This window comes from Calypte anna, chromosome 1 (assembly GCF_003957555.1).
Source record: "Calypte anna isolate BGI_N300 chromosome 1, bCalAnn1_v1.p, whole genome shotgun sequence".
Lineage (NCBI taxonomy): Eukaryota > Metazoa > Chordata > Aves > Apodiformes > Trochilidae > Calypte > Calypte anna.
In genome coordinates, this window is record NC_044244.1 from 156,366,655 (window position 1) to 156,390,683 (window position 24,029).

General features: G+C 42.5%; 2 protein-coding genes across 4 annotated transcripts; one reads left to right on the plus strand and one right to left on the minus strand.

The window, feature by feature from the left end:
• Positions 1 to 1,759: 1,759 nt before the first annotated feature.
• LOC103527334 (glutamine amidotransferase-like class 1 domain-containing protein 3A, mitochondrial) lies at positions 1,760 to 6,933 on the plus strand. The gene is made up of 4 exons (XM_008492512.2): positions 1,760 to 1,961; positions 3,529 to 3,700; positions 5,633 to 5,837; positions 6,696 to 6,933. Exons 1-4 carry the CDS (start codon positions 1,854 to 1,856, stop codon positions 6,886 to 6,888), a joined length of 678 nt encoding a protein of 225 aa, XP_008490734.1. The 5' UTR covers positions 1,760 to 1,853; the 3' UTR covers positions 6,889 to 6,933.
• A 593-nt stretch (positions 6,934 to 7,526) lies between these two features.
• ACOD1 (aconitate decarboxylase 1) lies at positions 7,527 to 15,202 on the minus strand. Of its 3 annotated transcripts, XM_008492514.2 has the most exons (5): positions 15,114 to 15,202; positions 13,601 to 13,762; positions 12,455 to 12,544; positions 10,370 to 10,575; positions 7,527 to 9,518 (listed from the first exon to the last, which is right to left on the minus strand). In XM_008492514.2, the coding sequence occupies exons 1-5, from the start codon at positions 15,123 to 15,125 to the stop codon at positions 8,555 to 8,557; spliced, it is 1,434 nt and encodes a 477-aa protein (XP_008490736.2). In that variant the 5' UTR covers positions 15,126 to 15,202; the 3' UTR covers positions 7,527 to 8,554. The 3 variants fall into 3 exon arrangements, with proteins under 3 accessions (XP_008490736.2, XP_030310644.1, XP_030310654.1); XM_030454784.1 differs by lacking the exon at positions 13,601 to 13,762 and having other exon boundaries at positions 15,114 to 15,193; XM_030454794.1 differs by lacking the exons at positions 12,455 to 12,544; positions 13,601 to 13,762; positions 15,114 to 15,202 and adding an exon at positions 11,414 to 11,476.
• Positions 15,203 to 24,029: the final 8,827 nt, after the last annotated feature.

Here is a 24,029-nt window from a genome sequence, read left to right on the forward strand (position 1 = left end):
TGACAAGGTCACAGAGGTGAGGCAGGGACACGGCATGAGTAAGCTGGAGCTACACCATGGCATAGAGCCAGGGCAGTTATGGAGCTGGAAGGAGAGATGTGACATGGAGTATCTGAATGGGGTGGAAAGATCACATCACAATGAAGTCCAAGATCCATTCAGGAAAGAGCTACCTATAATGGTAGTTTGAGGGCTACCCAAGAGAGAGGGCCAGAAAAAAGACTGCAGATGAGGCTACCAACAACTGAAGTCCAGGGTCGACCTGCAAAGATTAATCAGTAAGTCAGGGCAGAAAGAAGTAGGGAATACCAGGTCTGAAGGCATTCAGTTGCCTAGCTCTAATGTTAACCTTGGTCCTAACACACAGGAGAGTTTGGGAATCCACTTATATCTCCAAAGGTGCATTGAACTTAAACTCCACCCAGACAGCAACCTCTTCCTAGCTCTCAGGCATGAGGAAGACTGCAGAAAGACTCCAGCTCTGGAGACTCTGCTCATCTACCCCCAGACCTAACTAACCCTTCTGCTCTCCTGCAAAGCCAGGGAGACCTGTGCCAGTAAGCATGTCAGCCACTACACTCTCACCAAATACAATTTGTATTTCTCTGGGTTGATATAGCTCCCCTAGAATTTTCCTGGGACCTCTACTCAGCCTGGAGATGAAATGAGGGTTTGGTGCTCCAAGGAGCTCTAACACCACAAGTGTTTTGAGCTGAGAGGAATCTTCTGGCATATGATTGTGGATTAGATGGCCAAGCAATACAGGTATTTTTACGCTGCAGAGCTGCACTGCAGTTCTGCTCAATCCTGAGGAGTGCGAGTGTGGGCTGTGGTGGATATAGGGGTGTAGCCCAGCATTTATTTGGAGCAAGGCATTGCCCAGCAGACAGCAGTCTGCCTTTATGCAGGGAGTTTCCCTATCTTGGCCCTTTCCTGTTCAAGAATCTCCCTATCCATCATCCCAGGCAGACTCCTTACCTTGCAGTATACAGGTGAATGCATTTGGCCACAGACAGAGACTTTGCTTTCATATACCATTTTTGGTTTTCCCAGCCAATGCACCGTTGTGTACCCTGCAGAAACTCCCATTTGATTCCCTGGTTGAAGCCTTAATGGCTACACTGGGAGTAGGCAGCTTTGGTATTCCAAACCCTTTGGTTTTTCGTGGTAAAATGGAGCCACTCTCTACAGCACAGTACAAGGTTAGGGGAGCCAAAAAGGTTACATAGATCTGGTATGTGTATCACTGAAACAAATAATGCTGCCTTCTACCTGAATTCCACTTTTTTTTTTTTTTGCTCTCAAAGCAGCATATTCCTTACAACATATTACAGTCCTATGTATAAAACAAAAAAACTCCAACCTCTCGTGTACACAGCTGAACCTTTCCAAGGTCCCCCTGGAAGCAAAGTGATTTTCAGGCAAACCACAGCTCCCCTGCAGTACCCATCCCAGAGGAGAAATTAAATTACAGCCGAGACCCTCTCCTTTAAACCTAAAAGCACAGCTAATTTTTTTTTTCTTTTCCTACAGATTTTCCCCTGACGTTTGAAATTCACGCACCCCCCTCCCACCCCATATTTTGTGGGCAGGGGGGTAAGCAACCTCGTGAAAAACTGACTGCAAGGAACCGCGATCCATGGTGTCGATCCCCGGGGCCAGAGGGGGGGAAGCCCTGGGGGAGACTCTGGGGCGCAGTCCCTTCACGGGACTTCCAAGATGGAGGCCGAGTGGGAGCCCCGCAGCGCAGGCGCAGCAGCAGGAAAAGGGGGAAGAGGAAGGAGGAGGAGGTGTGGGGGATTTGGGTTCGCCGAGTGTCCCGTGGTCCGGGCGCTGGGCAGCGGGAGAAAGCAATGGGCAAGCGGGTGGCCGTGGTTCTCGCCGGCTGCGGCGTCTTCGACGGCAGCGAGATTCATGAGGCCTCGGCGGTGCTGGTGCAGCTGAGCCGCGGCGGCGCGGAGGTACGGGGAGAAGGGGGGGCGGGGACAGGGGTTGCGGGGCGGCAGGGCCCCGCTCCCCGACACCCCCGAGGGATGTGTGGGGCCGTGTGTGGCCGGCAGCCGGGGGGCTGTGGATGGGTGTCTGCCCCGTCTGGTTTTGCCTCTGTTGTCCCACAAAACGGGTGCGGTTTACGCGGTGAGCAGTAATCCAGTCCGCACACAACAGCGAAGTTAGTTCTTCGTCGCGGTTCTGCGCAGAAGGAGGGGCCAGGTGGTAAATACACCGGGCTATCGCACCTCCCCCGTAACACTGGGTTACTTTTAAAATTACAAAGTTACCTTATCCCTACCGGTATCATTCGTCTGCGTGGTTGGTGAACCAGTTCATCGCTTACACTGAAAGTGGTAACGATTCTGCTGACTTCACCGGGCAAGCTCTTGGTCTTGGGTGAGCAGAGAGGGTCCTTCCAGCTTGAGGGATGATATTTTAATATTTTAATAAATTCACAGTGAGTTTTATTAGTCATAGCTTCCTGCCATCTATTCCCTAGTGTTTAAGGCTAAAGACATTGGCGGATAGCGTGTGCCATCCCACCCTTCTTCACGCAGAGATAAGCTCAGTAAGCACCCCTTCATTCCTCGGGCTGACCTGCCCTTTCCGACATCCCCTCCACTGCACACCACAAAATCTGTTCAGCTATCGTCTCTTTCCTTATCTTGCCTCCCACTCTTTTCTTTGTTCACCCCAAAAACGTAGAGGGCCCCCTGACCGGTGCAGTGGTCACAGGCAGGGCGCTGAGCCCGGGAGCATCAGGAGACCTGAACCTCCTCCTCCTCCATCCCCCACAGTCCGCCCCAGGCTCCAGGTAGCTGAAGATGGGGCCTGCTTGAAGTTCTTGATCTGCTTTTCTGATCGCTTTTTTCACCCTTGCACGGGTTCTGTAACCACAGTTCCTAGGAAAAGGCTGGACCATGCTTTGGTCTTCTCTGGCTTCAGATGGTGGTCACTTTGTGTGAAGTCTGCAAAGCGAGCATCCAAACCAATGTGTGAAAACAGCCTCTGCAGTACACCTTTCAAAGAGCTGTGTGTTTTTGATGCAGCTTTCCTCTAAGTTCTTCCAGTGTTCTCATTTCCAGTCTTTAGGAAAACAGGTAGCTAATGTTTGCACTGGAAATGCACTTGAAGTTGACAAGATTATCTCTTAGAACTGATTCTATAACAGTTAAAAGAAGCTTTTTTGCAGATTTGGCTGTGTGTCCAGCCAAGGAACTGGTATAAATTATAGTGCTGTTTGTCCTTGGAGTTATCTGCAGAGAGAAGGCAAATGCTGTCAGAACCAGTAAGCTTGATATTAGCATAAGAACGTGCTGTAAAAAAGCTGCAGAAATAGAATGGGGAGGATTGCCAGCTTTACCCATCCTAATATGTCACTCTTCACTTTAATACAGTAGATCTGTCCTGTGAAATCTACTTGTTGTGACTGAAAGATGTGGGAAATAAACCTCTTTTCATTAAATATTCTTCATGGTGACCGGTATGTGTAAGTTCTGTTTATCTTCACAAAATTGTTTCATCTCTATATTCTAGGTGAAGATATTTGCCCCCAATATTGAGCAGAGGGATGTAGTCAATCACCTAAAAGGAAGTCCAACAGAAGAGAAGAGAAATGTGTTAGTTGAAAGTGCCAGGCTGGCAAGAGGAAACATTCAGGATTTGGCTGAACTGAAAGTGAGTGAATTTGATGCAGTCATTTTCCCTGGTAAGTGCTTTTGAAAGAAAATATTTTTTTTTTTTCAGTTTCAAGTAGCTGCTTTGCCTCTGCTACTTTTTTGTGTTTAAATCTGTTTAGAGGATACATTACACTCCTGAATTTGAGATGCATATGAGTTTGTTTTTGGTTTGTTCTTTTTTACTTTTGAGGATGAAAAAGTGTTCTAACAAGCTCTCATGGGCTGACAGGTCATCTCAGTTTATTTTTTAATTTTAGTTCACTAAATTAAAATGCCAGAGGGTTCTTTTCGTGTTTGGTGGTGCATTGCACTGTTCCTTCTTTTTAAAGTTTGTGAAGGCTTTAGTATCTACTTGTGGACAAGAACACAAAAAAGTAAGGCCAGAATTTGACAGTACGTGGCAATGCTTTATTTTTAAGGGCCCCTGAAATTGTTGCTAGAATAGTACATTGCCTAGTATATTGTATTCCCCATCAGATGTGAGTACACTTTGCTTTAATTATATATCTGATCTGATTACTAAATATGTTAATGGATTTTTATTTTATTTGTAAACATCAAAATTGCCTTTCAGATGGTGGTAATTGTAATTAGCTTAGAAGTGAATAAAGGAGAGTGTCACGAGGAAATTACAGCTTTCTGAAGATCACTTTCTGGAATATGCATCGTACTGTTAAATAACTGCTTTTACTTCTGTGCCTAATAAGCATTTTAATTTTGTAGTTGTTACACTGTCTTCTGCTGCAAGGCCAGCAGAGGGAGTGTCTGCGTAACCCAACGAAACAGACTTGAAGAGCTAAAATGAAAGGGAGCAGAGGCTAGCAGATATTTTCCACATTAATTTTATGCTGTTATAACCAGGGCTCAGACGGGGGTGTTGCCATAATAATTGTTAGAGGGAAATAAACCCTACTGAGCTTGAAAATTAAAATCTTACCTCAGAGATTCCAGACAACTTTCCAGATTGAGCAAAGAGCGAAAGGAAGAATATTAAAAGGGCAAAGCTTCTCAGGGTTGTCCATTGAAATAATGGTGGAAATTTGTGTTGGTTTATTGTAGAAAAATTGACGTTGTGCACATTCCATAAGGAATAAAATATAATGGATGGCTACTCTTACTAATAACTTTCTTACTTTGACCATTGTGGTGGTTGTAAATCTAACAAATGAAGGTGCTATGAAATATAATCTGCCCATACAATTAAACAAGGACTAAATGTAAGTAAATGATTGCTATAACTAATTTCTAGAAGCAAATTCACCTTTATTTTTAATGTGAATAATAACCACTTTCTTAAGTGATATGCCTCGGTATCATATGCTACCATCGCCTTTTTATGTAATATCCATTTCAGGTTTACTGTGTTAAATTTAGGTTATTGTGTCAAGTTTATTTATTTAAGTTCAGAAACAGTTCAGGAGAGTGGAAAACTCTCCAATGACTGCTTAAGTATTGAAGTAAAACTTGAGAATGAATTACTGGAGAGGGGCAAATCACTGTTTGCATTATTCTTGTGAATTGCCCTCTTATACTTTTAACTGGCATTGGTTTTTTTTCTGGTCTTTCTCTTACTTATCGAGGGGTGCATGTCAGATGTTGCACCTCACCAAAGCATTAATGTGAGGTTTTCTGTTTGTTGCTCACTATTCTATTTATCTATTTATTGCTCAGTAGAGCAAGATTAAGCTTTCTAGCCTGTGTAGCACATGTCATATAAAAAATGAGCAGTTAAACATTTAACATTGTAAACCCATGACATTTTACATGCTGAAAGCTTTCACTGTAGTACCTTAACAGTCTGACTTATGCCATGATTATGATGTAAAAAAGGGTAACTTTCTAAGGATAACAAACTAAACTATCTAGGGATAACAGTGTAACTAAAGGATAACAATCTCTGGGATTGAATTTAGTGGCTTTTAGTAATCTCTTACATTTGAACTTCTTTTATTTTTTTTTAGGTGGTTTTGGTGTAGCAAAGAACCTGTGTTCCTGGGCTGTAGATGGGAAGAACTGTACTGTCAATGAGCATGTGAAATCCACACTCCAAGCTTTCCACAGTGCTAAAAAGCCCATTGGTTTGTGCTGTATATCTCCAGTCCTGGCAGCTAAAGTCTTTCCTGGCTGTGAGGTCACAGTCGGCCAGGACAAAAATGTAGATGGAAGGTAAGAAGGAATTGGGTGAAGATAATTTTAATGAGAATTGGGATTAGGAAATGGCTAGTTTTCTGTGCAAAAGAACAGAGGGGTGTAGTGCCAGTCAGAGGCCTCTGGTGCCAGTAACTTTTTGATAACTTAAGAGTCACATTTCCCACTTACTTCAGATTTCCACTTGCATAGTAATAGTTGGTACAGAATTCTCAGAACAGAGTATGTGAGGTCAGGACACCTGCGTGCTACAGTGTTGGAAAAATTAATCCTTAATTGGCAACTGAAGAGGAAAATAATTATGTGAGAAGAATCCTTCCGTGAGAATGGAATGTGTAATTGGAATACAAAGCCATCTGCATGATAAGATGGTGTAAACAAGGCTTCTCTATATAAAGTGAGTGCAAGTTGTTAATAAACAATTTCATACAATCATGTTGGTGTGCACATGGAATCCTTAAGCCTCTGCAGACTGTTTTCCCACAAGTTATGGCTGTGTGTAGTATCATTTTGTAAACTTACTGAAAGATGGTTAATAACAAAATTGTATCTTCTGATACTGTGGCTCTTCAAGGCCAGGTTGGAGCAACCTTGTTTACATAAGGTGTCCCTGCCAATGAGAGGGAGGCTGGAGTAGATGATCTCCAAGGTCCCTTCCAACCTAAGCCATTCTGTGGTTCATTTCAGATGATGTTTCCAAAGAAATTGGGTCTCTTGTTGTGTCCATAGGGGATGGGAGGGAGAATGTGACAGAGTCAGACTGTTTGAATCCCTTGTCATCATCAACTAGTCACTTAAATATTAATGTCAGCTATGCTGCCAGAACTTTATGGATGTATCATCTCTTTATGTTAATTCCAGTCTTTTTGTTTACAGATTTCCTGATGCTGAAACAGCATCTGCTATAGCAGAGCTCGGATGCAAGCACGTTTGCAAAAATGTAAATGAATCCCATGTGGATAAAGCTAATAAAATAGTTACTACCTGTGCTTTCATGTGCAAGGCTCCTCTGCATGAAATCTTTGATGGAATTGGAACAATGGTACAAGAAGTCCTGAAACTTGCCTGACTGGAAGCATACAGACTAATAAAATAATGCAACTATCAAACTTCATTGTTCTTGGGGTTTTTTTTGTGGTTTTTTTTTGTTTGTTTGTTTTTTGGTTTTTGCCATTTTGGAGGGAAGGGAAGGTTTAATTTGTAATACATCCAAATGGTTATTGCCAAGCTTATCCTATTTATTTCTCTTTTAAAACAAAAAGCGCATGTTGATAATGCAGGAACCCTCCTTGTCCATTGGGGTTTTATCACAGCACTACTGTTTATTAGTAATTCCCATTTGGTGTTGCCCAGCTATAATTACAGATGAAATAGTTGTTAATGAGTCTGTATACCTTCAGTATAGGTGAATAATTCAATTCTGCTTCCTAATCAGAAGAGAAAAAGAAAAGAATGTGGCTACTTGGGTTTATTTCTTCCCTTGCAAGTCTTTACACAAGTATAACTAATGCACTTGGAGAATTTTTGCAGAGCCCCTTGGATTATCCAGCTCTATAAATGAAGAGTCAGAGGGTGAAGTACAAATTAACACATTCTGTGTTGAAAATACACAAATTTTGCTCTAATAAATGAAATAATTTGAAGCTTAGAAAATGAATTAGCTTTATTTTGTGATGTTTTGTATACATATTTTTTATGCCTTAAGGAGGATCTGTTTTGTGTGTGTTAGAACACATACTTTAATCTAACACAGGTAAGGAAAGGCTCTCTTAAAAGCACAATCTAGCAAAGCTTTGTACTCCTGAACTAAAAATTCCCAGAATTCATAATCATGGCAAGTTAATAGTCACTGTGGACACTTAATTCTCTCTGCATAAGAAGTGTTCTGGTGCTGACAGGTCTCTTGTCAGTCATAATGAGTGTAGCCCATGCTGTGCAGTGCCTGAAATAATCTAAACATGTCGTCACTAATTAATGCTAATCATGTCTTATTGACTGAGTGCCTTGTAACTGGAGTGGGAATCCAGCAGGAGCAAACAGCATCGAGAAGATGGATCTGGGAAAGAACACTTGGAGTGTTGAGTTGTTCCTCTGAGTCAGCAGCTGGAGTGGTCAGGAAGGCTGCTCTGCCAACCTTCACCCTGTCAATGCAAGGCCAGGCCCTACAGCAGTGCCTGACGTGTTGCAGAGTATCAAGTTGTACTACTCCCTATATATCCCATGTTTATTTTAGCACAAATGCCAAAGCTCAGATGTAACAGGTGGCCTCTCCAAGGAGGCTTTAGAGCTAAATTTACAAAAATAAATACATAAAGGCTTTTATTTTCTGTCCATCTCATAGTGATGTTTCCTGTAGAGACAGTGTTTCGGTGGTCCTCCAGAATTTGGATTTCCTTCATGGAGTTATTTAGCAAAAGCAGAACATACAGGTTTGGTTTTTTTTTTTCTGTCAGATGAGCAGTGAATTTATTGTGCTGTGCACCAGCAGTGTTTTGCCCCTAGAGGTATAAGGATAATTTAAGATAGTTTAAGCTGACTATGCCAGCAGAGCATCTTCTGTTCAGCCTGATTGAGCTGGGCACGTTATTGCTAAGTTATTTTCTTATTCAAAAAAGACATTATTGGGCTCTGGTCTTACAGCAGTCCAATTTAAAAGTGCTTGGGTGACTAAGTGAGAGTTTGTCCTGAGTTCTGTCTTTGCTGTGTGAACATCATTGACCTGTTGGCTGGAACGTTCAGAGGAAGTGCAGCTTCTCTGAAAATGAGAGCTTCTCTCTATCTCGCTGTCCTGATAAAAATGTACCTAATACAGAACAATCCTCTACTTTTTCCAGATTGTACACAGTTTCTATAATGCCTTCTATGGCTTCTGAGGGCAGGATGCTGGAGGCATTGGACTGAAACTTTTTTTCCAAGTCCTCTTTTTTCAGCGGTTTCCTCCAGTGTCCGTAGAACGTATCGCAGCGGTCGCTGATGGTGCTGCCATCCTGAAGCGTGACACTCACTTCACAGTACAGGCTCTCAAAGCTAGGTGTGTTATCAGGAGGGTGCTCCAGCTCTGTTTTGCAGAGGAGCTCCTGTAAAGCTGCCCGGTGGATGTTCTCACTGGCAAAGGACTGGACTGACATGTTCCCATCCAGCAAAGCAGAGCACGCAACGAACTGGAAGGAGTGTCGAGCTTCATGCTCTGAGCTGGGGCTGGGTCTGTTCACGTATTTGACCTCTGGGACTTTAAGAGTGACTTTCTCAATTTTATCAACGGGGAGCAAGTTGTCACTGCTCTCCACAAGTTTCCTCCTGGCAGAAGATGCTGCGTCAGCCACCCAGTGCGTTCCCAGATGAGCAGGGAAGCGTTTGATGGCCACGTCTTGCTGGTCCAGCAGCCAGGGGTATGACTGCAAGGTTGGCAGACTCTGTGGGTTGTAATCTGTATAGAAGGCACCTATCCCAGACTCCATGTCCAAGATCTGTTTGCTTCCTTGAAGGCCCTGGGATGCTAAGCAAGCTGCTTCCAGTCCATGCTTGGCAGCATTGCCAATGTGGAGGGGCTTTGTTTGGGTTGCTGCATTAGCCAGTGGGGCACCTGCATAGGAGGCAGCAACAGCCAAAGTGTTTTTACATTTCAGCTGGTCAAGAGCCAGAAGTTTGGCACAAGCTGCTGCGCTCCCCATCGTGCCGACCACAGTTGGTGGGTGGAACCTGAGAAAACAAAATCTCTCCATTACTGTGATTCCAAAATTCACCAGAATTCACCATATACACACACTCCAATTTCCTTTCACTGATGTGGAAGGTGAATTGGGCCATAGAGAAACATGCATTCAGCATTCATGTCTGGTCTTAATGGAAAAATGTCACTTTTTCCCAGGAACAAGTAGACTGGAAGAGTACAACTTCAATAGGTACTCCTCAGAAACCAATTGAAACAGTAGAACAGCTCATAGTGCAAGGCATACTGAACAGAATAATGGCAAAAGCATCACAGTTCATAGTTCTCTACAAATTATCTGTAAATAATTTATAGTCATCTATAAATAATAAATATTGAAGGTGGCAATTTTTGTTACTCTGAACTAGTTTTGCAAAATATGTAAAAGGAACACACAGATATTATCAAGAAGACACCTAGCCCATCCTACACCTCAAGGCTTTCCCCTAAGCACTCCCAGTCTTCCTGGGCTCTGTTCTGGGCCCAGCACTCATGACTCCATTTTCTGCTGAGAGCAAGCCACCTTTTGCAAGGCATGGGCATATGTATCCATGAGAGCCTAGGACCTGTGCTGGTAAACGTTCCCCTTACTTGCTGCTGTTTTTAATTGACAGGGCGATCATCACCTCCTTGTAAACTGAGTGATGCTCTCAAAAAGAAATCCATTAGCTACATCACGTGTATTGATGTTTAAGATGAATCTTTCCTAAATTTCCAGACAAACAACCCAGAAAATAGGATCAGTTGTGCAATTCGTATTTTAGCTGGCACTTACTTGAATATATTAAGATTTAAAAAACCACCTTCTGCTCAACTTTCTTCTTGAAACATTTCTACTTACTTTTTTGGAATGTTTTTGGCTTCACTGGAGAAGCAGAGCAGCCTGCCTTGCACTTCGATTCCCACATTGAAAGCTAAGAGCAGATCAAGACCTGAGATTTTTTTCTTCCTAGGAAGGGCCTCAGAGAGTGCAATCACAGCAGGGAGCACAGCCCCAGAGGGGTGTGTGGCTGGGTGCCACGTGTCATCAAAATCCATTGAGTGCACCTAATGGAAAGAGAAACCTTGAGTTGTCATTCAGAAATAAACTATGACTTTGCCAGATTGGCTCGGTCAAATGACACTACTGTAACTGGTTTAAATAGGAACTGAAGAAGTATTTTTTTCTGTTAGAAAACAAAACTTAAAAAATCTTGCCTTTAAAGACCTTTACAGCCAACATGGCTCCATGCTCAGTGGCAATGCAATACAAATGCTGCCTCGAAGGAGTGTAATTCTAATTCAAGTTGCACCAATCTAGAACCAGTATGACAATGGATCTTCCTTCTTAAATTAGGCTTCTGCTTCTTTAATCAGATTGTTGTAATTAAAGAGGCAGTTCTAGGTCCACCATGTCAATGGTGAATTTTCAGTTTCCCCAAGACAAGTATATAAGCATAATTAATTTACTTCCCCAGCACTGCAACAGATGCTGCCATCAGGGCCTGCACCATTGAAGCTGTGGCTGTTGAATTCATCCTGCTGATGGAAGTTGTACCAGAACTTCTCTGGTGCCACCATCCACAGGCATCAGGCACAAGCTTGAAAATGTAGGTCAGGCTTTAGCATGAATTTTCAGCATGTCCTTGGGGCTGCTGGGGGTAGGAGAAAGCTACAATCTTAAAATGGGGATGAGCTGCTTAGCCCTTCAGAATATCCAGAATATCCAGGCTGCCATCCTGGTAGCAGACTACTCCCAGCACTGCACTCAGTGTTTGCAATATGCTGCTTGTCAGAAACCCCCTCAGAGTTTTGAAAACCTCTTGAGAGCATCAAATATAGCATTTTTAATAACATAATAATGCCTCAAAAGCTGAACTTTTATGCCTGTTAATATGTGTCTTACCTCAGAGCAAACTGGGAAGGTGATCAGGCTTTCCAGCCCTCAGGTCTTGCCCCATAATATTGGGAATACACAGTTTTGAGGACTGTGTTCCTAAACAGACAGAAGAAAACCCAGTCTCTGCCTTGAAGAATACTGATGCCAGCTGGGCAGGTGCCCAATTCTGTGGAATAAGGAAACTTATGCCCAGTACCCAGTAAGTAAGCTGTGGTTCTGGAATCTTCAATAAATGCTTAGAATTGACTTGTGACTGAGATGTGAACTGTAAAGATATCACAGACATGCTAGCAGCCAGATTTTAATATCTCACAGGCTGTTGGGGCTGAGAGGTGCCAGATATTATTTCCAAGGTATTTTTTTCCTACATTGGAAATCAGGTGTGAAAATTTGATCTCTGATCTTGTTGCCATTCTAATTTAGATAGGCCAAATATCGTTTCCTTGGTTGGTCACCTTCTCTAGTTTTGCAGAATTGCCAGATTTATCTACCTCACCTCTTGTGCATCTTTTGATTTCAAATGGTTTCAGTCTCAATTTGCATTTAGACAAATGTTTGAGGAGCCACTTATTGCTTCAATGAAAAGTATGTGTCCGAAATATATAATTGGCTTTTGCAAACTGTGTAACTGAAGATTAAATCCTACAGTGATATTGCATGTGTGTATGTACCTCTGTCTGTATTTGGGTTTTTATGTAATTATATTTTGCCAGCTTGCATGAAATTTCAATTCTGGTGAAATCAGTGAGAGCTAAACAGCCTCTTTGTAATATGGACATAGCAAAGTTGTAACAAGCTGCAGAGTACTGACTTTTGAAAACAGCCCCAAATCCCAAACTAGGGGATGATGTTGAGTTGGATCAGGTATATATTGAACCTTGAGCTGGGTTTCATTGGAACAAAGTTGAGACACATTAGGAGAACATTCTAAGAAAGTTTTTTTTTTCCAGAAGAATAAGGTAAACTAAGATTTTGGGAGCATTCTGTTATCTCTAGAGCTGGAATCAATTAGTGTGATTTAAGAGCAAACAAGAGAGCATCCCTTACAGCCACTCCATTCACAAAAGCTGCATACACAGGAGGCAGTCGGAAATCCAAGTGGCCCCAGATGGTGCTGGATACATCTGAGCTGTAGGTCTGAAACAAATTGGCATCCATTAATTCAAAGTCTTGACTCCAAGGATAAATGTGCTCTGTATTTCTGACATATCTTGAGAGCAGACCATACCCTCTCAGGACTCAACTGTTCCCTTCCACGTGAAAAACAGTGTTCTATCAGAAAGTATGAAAAGAAACTCTGTTTCCTGATAGCTTAAGTCAGGTTTTTTCCACCCTGAGACCTCAGGGGAAAGACCAATGCTGCCTGCTTGGCAGTTCAATACACTCACACACCCTCTGGCCACTGACATCCCATCAGTTCCCTCAGAACTATCATTATCTTGTTGGGGAAAATCTTCACTTAAAGGTTCTGTTTTTCTACAGCTTGGTAAGACCCTGGGTAGATGACACATAGCCTATTGATGCTGGTTTCTCCATGCTGTAAAGGCCTCTGCCCTTTTCCTGTGCAAATCTTTCAGCCAATGAAGAGATTTTTACAGAATTAAGTAAAAGGACAGAAACTGGGAAGGGAGGGAAGGGAGGATCTCTGTGAGAAGAGATTTGTTTGCACACAGAGCTCTGGAGCCTGAGTCTAACTAGCCAGGTCTGACCCATAAAACAGTGGGCTCAACTCCTCCTCAAGTTCAACTACTCCTCTAGTTTAAAGATAGCAAGACTGGAGGAGAAACATGGGCCATGTACCTCAGACAACTATGTTTTACAGCCTGGAAGTAACCCACTGCTACCTGTCCATCCTTTTAACACTCCCTTATTTTGGGAAGTCTGGTGTTAAGTGATGTTTGCCTTGCAGTAATTTTTAATAGCAATCTCATAGATGAAAGAAGGGAAGGGATTCTTTATTACCTGTGTTTGCAGTAGTGGGTCTTAGTGTGCAATGTGTTACATAGAGCTTCCTCATCTAGCACTAAAAACAACTTGAGCAACGAAGTTTCCCTGTCTCCAGTGGGAAGAACACAGTTTCTCTTTCTATCCCCAAAAGAATTTTAGCATGACAAAATTTCCCCTTATAGCCCAAATTTTCCTTTGGTTTTCCTAGAGCTAAACCTTAGGGTTTATGAGTTCCAGCCATGTTACCTTGCTGTACTGTGTCACTTTGTGGCAGACCTCCGTGCTGGTACCCAGAAGCCCCACTCCAAGTGTATCCAGAATCATTCGCTTGCTCCTCTGAACAACCTGGTCTGTCAAGTGGTTTGCATTCAAACCATGAATAACACTCGCAAAATTTCCTGTAATTGTCTTTAAAGGAAAGAAAAAGAACTAGATATTTCATTAAATAAAAAACTTCCCCCCCCTTCTTCCTTTTTTTTTAGCTTTCAGTTTTGAGCTGCTGTTTAGCATGCTTACAGCTGTTGCATCAGCAAAACTAAAGTCTGAATCCTTCCCCTTTTAATTCCCATAAATGCCACAGTGATATTTATATTTTATTTATATTTTCATCAGTGTCTTTTTCTGTTCTGCATTTCTGCTGCCTTGTTCCTGACTTGAGCCCTTGAGGGTAAGCACTGCAGCTGATGTGACTTTGCAGGATGTCTGTATCTATACATTTAAATCTGTATCTATAAGCACACACAGGTGCACATGTATATGAAACTAATAGAAGCAAAAACTTCTGGCTTTACATAGCATCTTCTGATTGTTATTGAAATCAGAGGGCAAGTGGAATTTCAATGCAGTGCAGCCACTGTCACACAAGGACGCAGGATTTAACCTCCACAAGCAGCCGAATTACTATCCCAAGGTCTTGGTGAGCTTGGAGCTCAGTGGGAGATGGGACTTGGCAGCACTACCTTGCACCCACTGCTCCTGGCTCCCAGCTCTTATTGAATTCATGCTTAGCTGGATTCTCAGCTTTTCTCTGAGATAAGATTTCACCTCTCTGAAAAGCACTGGCTCCTTGTTCCTGTCTCCTGCTGATCTGGAAATTATATTTCTAATTTATTTTTTTGTTTTCCTATTGAGCATTTGAGCCATTTCCTTTTGAGCCATTATGCAAACACAGCCTGCTCCTGCTTGGCTGGTGGTGTTAGCTCCTGTTAATATCTCTATTAGAAACTAATCTAGAACTGCCCACCTCTGACCATTAGAAAACTTCCCCCTGAAGAGACATGCATTATTTACAACCAGTCTATACACACACTTACATTGGCATTCCTGAATATATCTTTTGTCCCTCTTTGGAATTTCTCTCCTATTTCCCCTCATCCTTACCATTCCTCTACTCCCCTTCACATAGCCACACAGAGTGATATTTCTTCTTGGCCTTCATTTTTCTAAGTTAAACAAACCAAACTGTGCTGCTCTCTCTTGTATAATGGAGGCTCACTCCTGCCATACCAATAACTTTTCATTGTGTTGTTCCAATTGGATTTCTCATTTCTGGCAATGGTGACCAGAATTGTGCCCATTATTTCAGCCAATTTCTCACTCAGCTTTTTATTAAGCATTAAGACTGTCTTTAGGGACACAAGTCATTTAAAGCAGCTGAACAAGATGTCTCATGGTGTGATGCTACTGAAACATACAGAGTGAAGATACAAAAGCTTAAAGAGAAAAAAGCATCTTACAGTGCCAAGAAACAAGACAGTACCTTTGCCCACATCTTGGTGTGTGGTCCCAGAGAGATGCAGCAAACAAGCGGTGTCCAGTGAGCAGGGTAAATCTCTCTTGCACTATTTATATGCATATGTCTGGGGTGGAGGAAGAAATATTTGGGCTTTTTTATTGCTCATCTTCTCCTGCTTATTTCCTCCTTTGCCTGGAACTGTTCCTTTTTGCTTCACTTTCAACTTTCCTCTGGCTAACAGTGCTATGAACTGCTGGGACATGTGTGGTAGGACTTTCCCAGTCACATTCACATGTCATGTAAGTTGATACATGTGATATTTTATTACCAGATAGAAACTGATGTATTGATTCCAGTGTCTTACTTCTGGTATCCCTTTTTCTTTTCCCCCCATTTTCACATGAAGGAAAACCTCAGAGGTAGCCTGGATGTGCTGGAGAATTATCTTTGGTGCTGATAAAATCCAGTCCGGTTAATGGAATTGCTTGCATTGACAAGGTTGGCAGTGGTTAGAAAGGTTAATAGAAGTTAATGCTATCAGGTTGTAAGCAGTAATTTTGTTAACTTTCACTTTTTTTCTTTCAGCTTCTTCTTCCCTCCAGAAAAAATGGAAGAAAATATCTACGGAGTGGTTGTGGTGGAAAGGGGCCTCCAGAGATCATCTGGTCAAACCCTCCTGCTCTAGCAGGGCCACCCAGAGCAGGTTACCCAGCACTGTGTCCAGTGACCACCAAAAAAATTACAGTTTAAATAAATGATACCAAAATCCTACGGTCAGTCCTCTTTTCAAAGCCCATCTCCTTTCAAAGTCCATCTTTTTCCCCTTTACCTTTGGGATATCATTTGTAATCCCGTTTTGTGTCTCATTTCTTTAGTGAGACTGAAATGAAATTCAGATCACAGAATCATAGAGTTTCTGAGGTTGGAAGGGATCTTTGATATCCCCATGATCTCTCTGTGCTTCTGGATGGCACAAAGGAGAAAAAACATCCACTCAATCAGTTAAGGGGAGTTTTCCCAACATAAGAAGAAATATGGGATCCTTTTCAATTTCCTCTGACAGCTCCAGTGGATGGAACAGAGAATACACCTGAAGAGCTGAAAAGTACGAGAAAAGTAAGTAGCAACATAATTCCTGATTAATATAAATTACTGCTATAATGACTGCTGTAATACCAGTGGCATTATACTGGAAAGCCCACAATCAGAATGGAGCAAAACCATCCCATAATCTTTCTTATCTCTAGAAGACACAGTGTAGTGTCAGCATTTAGGACAGCATCCTCAGCCTGCATCATGCCTCAAAACAAGGTCTCACAAGAGCTTACAGCTTACAATGTGCTATTTCTCTCCCAAGCACTTTGAAACACCTGTTACAGGAAAGATGTGCAGAGGTCCAGCTGCCCTTCATCCCACAGCAAGACTCTGAAGATGGGAGCCAGGATTTGTGATCTGCTTTGCAATGGGATGTGTGGTCATGTGCCACAAGCTGATCTCACACAGGCTGTCACTTCCTCCTGTAGCCTTGATTGCAGAATGGGTTGTCCCATGCATTGCAATAGTAACATCAGTACTGTTTAAGGATGTACTGACATATTATGAGAAAGTGACCTTTTTTTTTTTTTTTTTTTTTTTTTTTAAGAAAAGCAACAACAGTGAAATGGTAAATGCATGAAATTAAATTGCTTGGGAGACCAGTTTCCAAAACGTGGTCTGCAGGCTTCAGAGTCAAGTGTACAGGGAGGACTGGGGAGGAAAGGAAAGCAGTATGATTATCACTGCAGAGAGAAGGGGAACCTCCACAGGAGAATTTGTAGGGGCCTAAACAGAAGCAGGCTGAAAATGAGTGACTGAGGGTGTTTGGCACAGGCTGACCACCCTGACAAATGGAATCTGCTGCTTTCCCCTTCTTTGACACAATATGCATGGTTTAGCAATTTGGGCAGACAATTTGTTAACTAGCAAGCATGATGGAAAGACAAAATGTGTTAATCCAAATGCCATTCTCACCATTGTGTGCAGCTACAGTAATGAGCTGTGTTGATTACAGAATAAAGCTTTACAACCCAGTGCCCCACAGAGTCTGTTTTTTCCTGCTGTTATCACATTTTTAATCTGTTTTTTTCTTTCCTTTTGCCTCCTGTTATTTTAGGCTTACCTCTGCCCACACCTGCAAGCTGTATGTTTGCAATGTTTTTTAGCCTCAGCCTTATGCTCCTTTTGTCCTGAAGAAATATAGAAAAAAATATGATCTCCAAACTTCCTTTTCTCTAAGCCAGCATTTAAAAGGTAACTTTTTCCTTGGGCTGTGCTAAGAGGAGAAACTGGGGGGTAGGTGTCCATGTGCTTTGTTTGCAGATGCCCTGCTATTGCTGAGGTTCAGAAAACAAGTGCAGGACCTTCTCTTTTCCACTCTACTGGGATATTTTCAGTTCAGTAAAGAAGAGAGAATCTTAGTGAATGGTCTGGAATAGGTGGCTTGACCTAAATCCCATTAAGAGCCCTGTAGCCATAAAGCTTAGGATCCCATAATTGTTCACCATTACCATTACAGTCTCCTGTGCCTTTTTCCCTGAGCCTTCTTTCCTATATTCACCTCAACAGCAGTTACTGAGCCAGCCAGCAGTAACACACAGCAAATGTGATAGGCAATGACTGCACCACAAAATCTGTAACTCTGGAAATTTCTAGCCTACAGTAGTTCTCTTATTCGCTTGCTTGCACAACTACTGACAATGGCAGCACAACCTCTGAGAAGTTACAACATCCTTGTTTCCTTTTTTTAGGCTCCTCACAGCAAATCTTGGGAGTGTCAGGTCATATTCTGGTAAAGGTTGCTCTGAGTCAATGTGCTAGGTCATCCAAACTCAGCTCTCATTCTTTTATCCCTGGAGGACATTTGCTGTGAAGTCCTCCTCAAGGACTTCTAAGGCCTGAAGGATATAGAGCTCCTGGAATGTATCCAGAGGAGAGCCACTAAAATGATCAGAGGGCTGGAGCACCTCCCTATGAAGCCAGGCTAAAGAACTTGGGGTTGTTCAGCCTGAAGAAAAGGAAACTCTGACCTTATAGCAACCTTCCAATATCTGAATGGGGCCCACAGGAAAGCTGGGGTAGGGACTTTTACACAGGTGTGTAGTGAGAGGACAAGAGGAAATGGTTTAAAACTTGAAGAGGGGAGATTTAGGTTAGACATTAGGAAGAAATTCTTTCATTTGATGGTGGTGAGACACTGGCACAAGTTGCCCAAGGAAGCTGTGGCTGCCCCCTCTCTGGAAGTGTTCAAGGCCAGGTTGGATGGGGCCTTGAGCAACCTGGTCTGGTGGGAGGTGTTCCTGCCCATGCAGGGAGGGTGGAACTAAATGATCTCTAAGGTCCTTTTCAACCCAAACCGTTCCATGATTCTATGATTAAGAATGTAGATCAGCAAAAGGGCAAATGTTCAAGAGTTTGGGAGAGGGAGAAAGGGCTTGCAGGTCAGATGATGTTGGTCAGACTTCTGCATGCTCTCCATGTGTTCACAAAAAAGGTGGGAAAGAAGTCATGGTCTAGGGGCAGGAAGACTATTTATTTGTAGCTATTGTATAAAATGCAATAACATTTCATGCGATGCTGCTTCAGAGGTAAAGTGAGCTTCCTTTCTGACTCCAAGTGAAAAATATTGATAGGTCTATGGCCACTGTGATGCTACTCTCAGCATAGTGTGCAATTATTGGTTGGTATTGTACCCTTTTTCTACCTGGTCAAATTGTCCATCTGTCTGTCCTTCCTTCCATCCTTTCCTGTTTTCATAGGTTGGGTGGCAGCCTGCCTCACCTGAGACCAGTACAAGATGCCAGATTGCCATGACTTTATGAAGAAAGTCCACTGCAGTTTATATCAGTTTATATCCTAGGAGTTTTTTCAAACTGAAGCTGGAAAGTGGTGATCTTTGGTCAGACTGTATGTGACACATGCTGGAATGAAGTAATGATGGGGCTGGCAGTCAGTGATGGAGGTGACACTTGGAAAGTGGTGAGCTCTGTTCTCTCTCCTGCCCCTAAAGTCACCATCTCCATTAGGGTGGGTGCTTCTGGCAGGGGACCTGAAGCTTCAGGGGCATTCAAGAAAAAAAGTACAAGGCTGAGAAAGGAAGTTGAGTTGGAGAATCTGATTCTGAGTTGTAACAAAATTTTGGTCAGTGCCCAAGAAATGTATGGATATGCAAAGATAAGTCTCAGATGAACACTAGGCTCTCACAAGAGAGAGAGCAAACAGAGGTAAGTGGGGTTCTTTCCTCTATCTCATTACATTACAAGGAAGCCTGTAGTGGAGAGACCTGGCCAAAAGGTCTCCAGTTTGGATTATGTCCTAAATTGAAATTAATCATGATGAGCTGGCACATGAGCAATGACCACAGAGGGGAGGGTAGAGATCAGAATGACCTTCCTTAAAGTGAAAAACACAGAACAGGGTGACATACTTGTGTTTATTGATCCAGTTGTGGACACAATTATTACACAGGTAGGTAAAGTCACAGTAGGTAGGTAAGCACACACTTAAGCATGGAAAAATGGGCAGAAGAGCATATGAATACCAATGAATCTTATTTGATGACTTGCTTGCTCATAACCAAGTCTTAAAGTTTGAACAATCTTTAGATTAAAAAATATGTTAAACGCACCATGTATTTACAAGATACAGTAAAAAAATGGAGAGGATTCAGAGGAGCTTAAAACCAATAATAGACTTAGAAAGCATGGCCTGTGAAAGAGGCATAAGGAGATATATTTAGCCTATAAAAGAGTAGTTGTGCTGTTTCACAACACAGCTAATCCAGTCCAGCCACTGGCACTTTTCTGATGCCTTCCCTGAGGCTTGATTTGATGAACTAAGTCAGCTCAAACCTGAATTTAATAGAGAACTGAAAGTTTCTTCACTCCATCCTCTGAACTGATTCACCACAATCACTCAAGGGCTGCCTGAATGGGGAAAAAAGTAGGGTGGTTCACTCTGGGAGCAGCTAACCTTCAGACTGGCCTACCTTTAATGAGAAAGTGTGCCATATACAGGTACATGATACAGAGATACAATCTGTATCTTTTAGGAAGAAGACGATGTTGAGCAGCTTTGTTGTATTCACTGAGAAAGAAGACAAAGCGAAATATGGTAAGTATCTATCAAAGATTCTTGGTTTATATGAAAAAAACCCCACACAACCAAGAACAACCCTTTACAGCATGATGGGTACTGAAACATTAAACCACTTCACATAAGAATATTGTGGAATTTCCTTCACTGGAACCATTTACCAGTGTATTACACTGATGTCTGCCAGGCTTAGTGCAAGGTTTCTTATCCTGACTGTGAAGAGGTGGATTGGATGGTGGTCTCTTGAAATTAATTCCATCTGTCCCTTTTTCTCACTTTATGATTTACAAAGTTCACCCATCCTGCCTGAACCATCTCTAATTGAACTCAGTGCTACTTGGAAAAAAGGCTCTATCAAGAACAGTGTCAGATTCTAAGACTGCTCCTTGACTAATATTTTGTTGAGGACCAGAGAAGCATCTGTGAACTCACTGTCCATGGACACATTTTCGGACACACTGTTCATGATCTGCTCTGTATTCTGAAGAACTTCCTAGATTAGCATAACTGGTCCTTAAATATACCATGAAAATAAGCCCAGGAGAATAAGTCTGACTTCAGAGGTGGTTCCCAAGCTTATGATTCAGACCACAAATGTGACTGCAACACTTGCAAGTATTTGCTCAACCATGATGGAAATACAGCTGCATGTACTGGAAGTAAGGTTACCAACTGGGAAATGTGTGTGCTGAGATATACAATTTCACTAATATAGCAGAAGGAAAACAAACAATTTATTTTTGTTGAAGTATAAGTGATGTTGATATTCAAACTGCAGAACTGTGAGAGTGGAGTTAAAATGAAACAGATATGTGCTCTATCCAGGCCTTTTTTGTTTTGTTTTGTTTCTCTTTTTTGGAAAACTTTTTCAGAGATGGCAGGATGCAGAATCAATTAATCACATTTGGAAGATACTGACATGCATTTAACCTTCTGTCTCTCACTAGTCAGTAAGTGCTGTTACTAAATATGTTCTCTAGGGAAGTATTTTGTGGACAAACTAAGTAGCACAGCTTTTCAATACAAAACTCTCTACTCCCTTTACTATAGGGAAGTTCTGGGAAAAGCCTCATAGGAAGAACAGACAAAAGAAAGAAAAAAATTACAGGCATTTATTAAGAAAATATACCACTTCATTTAATTAATAAAACTTCATTATCTAAGAAACTTAAAAAACTAGACAAAACAGTTCAAATGCAGGAAGTCTGTGAATTCATTTAGATTTCACATGCGAGGCATCAAGCTAAGAAACATGCTTTAGGAAGCATTTTTTCAAGGCCTTGGAAGTCTTGGTAAATGGAGAGGATCAATAACAATTTAGGGAGAGCCTTTAAGCTCTTCAAAGAAATCTGAGCACAGAACTTGCCATGTAATCCCGTCCACCCTGCTGATGCTGTGCAGCCTCATGTGGGAACCACCACTAGGGGACATAAAGCTGCCATCTTCTGTTTGAGGAGCAGGCAGCTTTCTTCTTTGGCAAGGACTGCTACCTTTGAAGCTGGGATCTGCTTGTTCTAAAGGGACTGATTAAAGAGAGAGAGGAAACTTCAAAAGAGTTCACTTCCTCTGTGAGCTAACTAGTCAGAAGGCTGCATTGACAGCCTCTTATGACATGTACCATGATTTATTTTTCAGCTTGTTCCTCATTCTGCATCTTCTTTCCATCTGCGTGTGAGAATGTTGAAGTCTGCAGACACATCATAAATTAATCGTTTTCTGTGCCTTCTATAGGACCCACTGTGCTTCATGTACTTTTTGCTCTGAAGTTTTGTTGTTGGTCACATATTTCTAGAGCCCCTGTGATCCTGATTCAGCACTGTGACACGCAGGTGTGACTGCCTGATTGAAGAGAGGTGTATTTCTATCATAGGGATCATTCAATGGGAAGGGCAGCAATAGCTCATAGATGGATTAGGGAAGAGCAAGATGCTAACAAAATCCTGAAGATGGGTCTGCAACTCATACAGGCCTCTGTGTGTGTCTTCATTTAATTAAATTTCACTCAAGACTTTCTCAGTCCCTGGCTGTGACCCTTGGGTTAACATACTCCGCTCATTTCCTTCTACCACTTCTGTCTGCCCTTGTGGAAGAAATAACTTCCTCAGCTGATTCGCAAAAATACCACTTCTCAACCAAACCTCTTCTTCTGAAAAACACATTGCATAAGACACCCTTACTTACAAGAATTAAATGCCAGGGGGGAACTTCCCAGTGTCTCCAGTTTGACGAGTATACCTTTTCAGGGTGTATAGAATCATAGAATCATAGAATTGGCTGAGTTGGAAGGGACCTCAGAGATCATTGAGTCCAACCCTTGATCCACTACCGCTGCAGTTACCAGACCATGGCACTGAGTGCCACATCCACATCCAGTCTCTTTTTAAATATCTCCAGGGATGGAGAATCCACCACTTCAGTGGGCAGCCCATTCCAATGCCTGATCACTCTCTGTAAAGAAATTCTTTCTAATATCTAACCTAAACTTCCCCTAGCACAACTTAAGACCATGCCCTCTTGTCTTGTTGAAAGTCGTCTGGCAAAAGAGACCAACCCCCCCCTGGCTACACCCTCCTTTCAGGGAGTTGTAGAGAGCGATGAGGTCTCCCCTGAGCTGCCTCTTCTTCAGGCTGAACACCCCCAGCTCCTTCAGCCTCTCCTCATAGGGTCTGTGCTTGAGTACTGGACACAGTACTCGAGGTGTGGCCTCACCAGGGCTGAGTACAGGGGCAGAATCACTTCCTTGGACCTGCTGGCCACATTATTCCTGATACAGGCCAGGATGCCATTGGCCTTCTTGGCCACCTGGGCACACTGCTGGCTCATGTTCAGCTTCCTGTCAATCCAGACTCCCAGGTCCCTTTCTGCCTGGCTGCTCTCAGCCACTCTGTCCCCAGCCTGTAGCGCTGCATGGGGTTGTTGTGGCCAAAGTGCAGGACCCGGCACTTGGCCATGTTAAACCTCATCCCATTGGAATCAGCCCAACTCTCCAGTCTGTCCAGGTCCCTCTGCAGAGCCCTCCTGCCTTCCAGCTGATCCACACTCCCCCCCAGCTTAGTGTCATCTGCAAATTTGCTGATGATGGACTCAATCCCCTCATCTAAATCATCAATAAAGATATTGAACAGAACTGAGCCCAACCAGGGATTTTCTTTATTTTGTTGAGACTGCACCAAATATAGAGTCCATCAGGTTACTTAGATGTCCCATTTGAGGAGTCCTAACTAAAGATAAAAACAGATCTATATTTATATAATAAAGAAGCTGACAGAAATGCTTTAATGATTGTTCAGGCCTCTAGTTTTAGCATGCCTTGAAACCGCTGATCTCAGTGATTCACATCTCACCCTTTCCAAGAAAAATATTTTAATTCACTTATTTTCTCAGTTTATACTTCTGTCTTTCATCTTACTGTCTTGGAGCTCCAGAGTCCTAATTCATCCTTCACTTGAGTACTCTGGGTCTAACAGAGGCCACACAGATGACATTTCTTGGCTTGACTAGTTCTGCTTTTGTCACAGTCATTTACAATACATGCAAAAAAGGAGAGGATGACCATGCTTGATGTACCTCATCACACTCATGATGAAGGCCAAGTCTTGTGGCTTATTCCTGCTTTGTGTTTCCAGCAAGCCATTCCTTTCCTCATCCCTGTCAAGCAAGTTACAGCAGCTGCTGTCACACTGTCCCTGCTCCCCTCCTTCTCCAGTCCAGCCCCCAAACTCCTGTTTGGAGTCAGATGTTCTGTTTGGCATGTCTGTTCTGATAAGCCAAAGTGTGAAGTGGTCAGCTCTGGTTTTAGACCTCTAATTA

Excerpts from the sequence above, each read along its gene's own strand:
- LOC103527334 (XM_008492512.2), top strand. The coding sequence starts at position 1,854 with ATGGGCAAGCGGGTGGCCGTGGTTCTCGCCGGCTGCGGCGTCTTCGAC. Across the intron at positions 1,962-3,528 it reads TGAGCCGCGGCGGCGCGGAG|GTGAAGATATTTGCCCCCAA; the intron begins GTACGGGGAGAA and ends TCTATATTCTAG. Across the intron at positions 3,701-5,632 it reads TGATGCAGTCATTTTCCCTG|GTGGTTTTGGTGTAGCAAAG; the intron begins GTAAGTGCTTTT and ends ATTTTTTTTTAG.
- ACOD1 (XM_008492514.2), bottom strand. Across the intron at positions 12,545-13,600 it reads AAGTGACACAGTACAGCAAG|ACCTACAGCTCAGATGTATC; the intron begins GTAACATGGCTG and ends AATTTGTTTCAG. Across the intron at positions 10,576-12,454 it reads CTTTTGTGAATGGAGTGGCT|GTGCACTCAATGGATTTTGA; the intron begins GTAAGGGATGCT and ends TCTTTCCATTAG.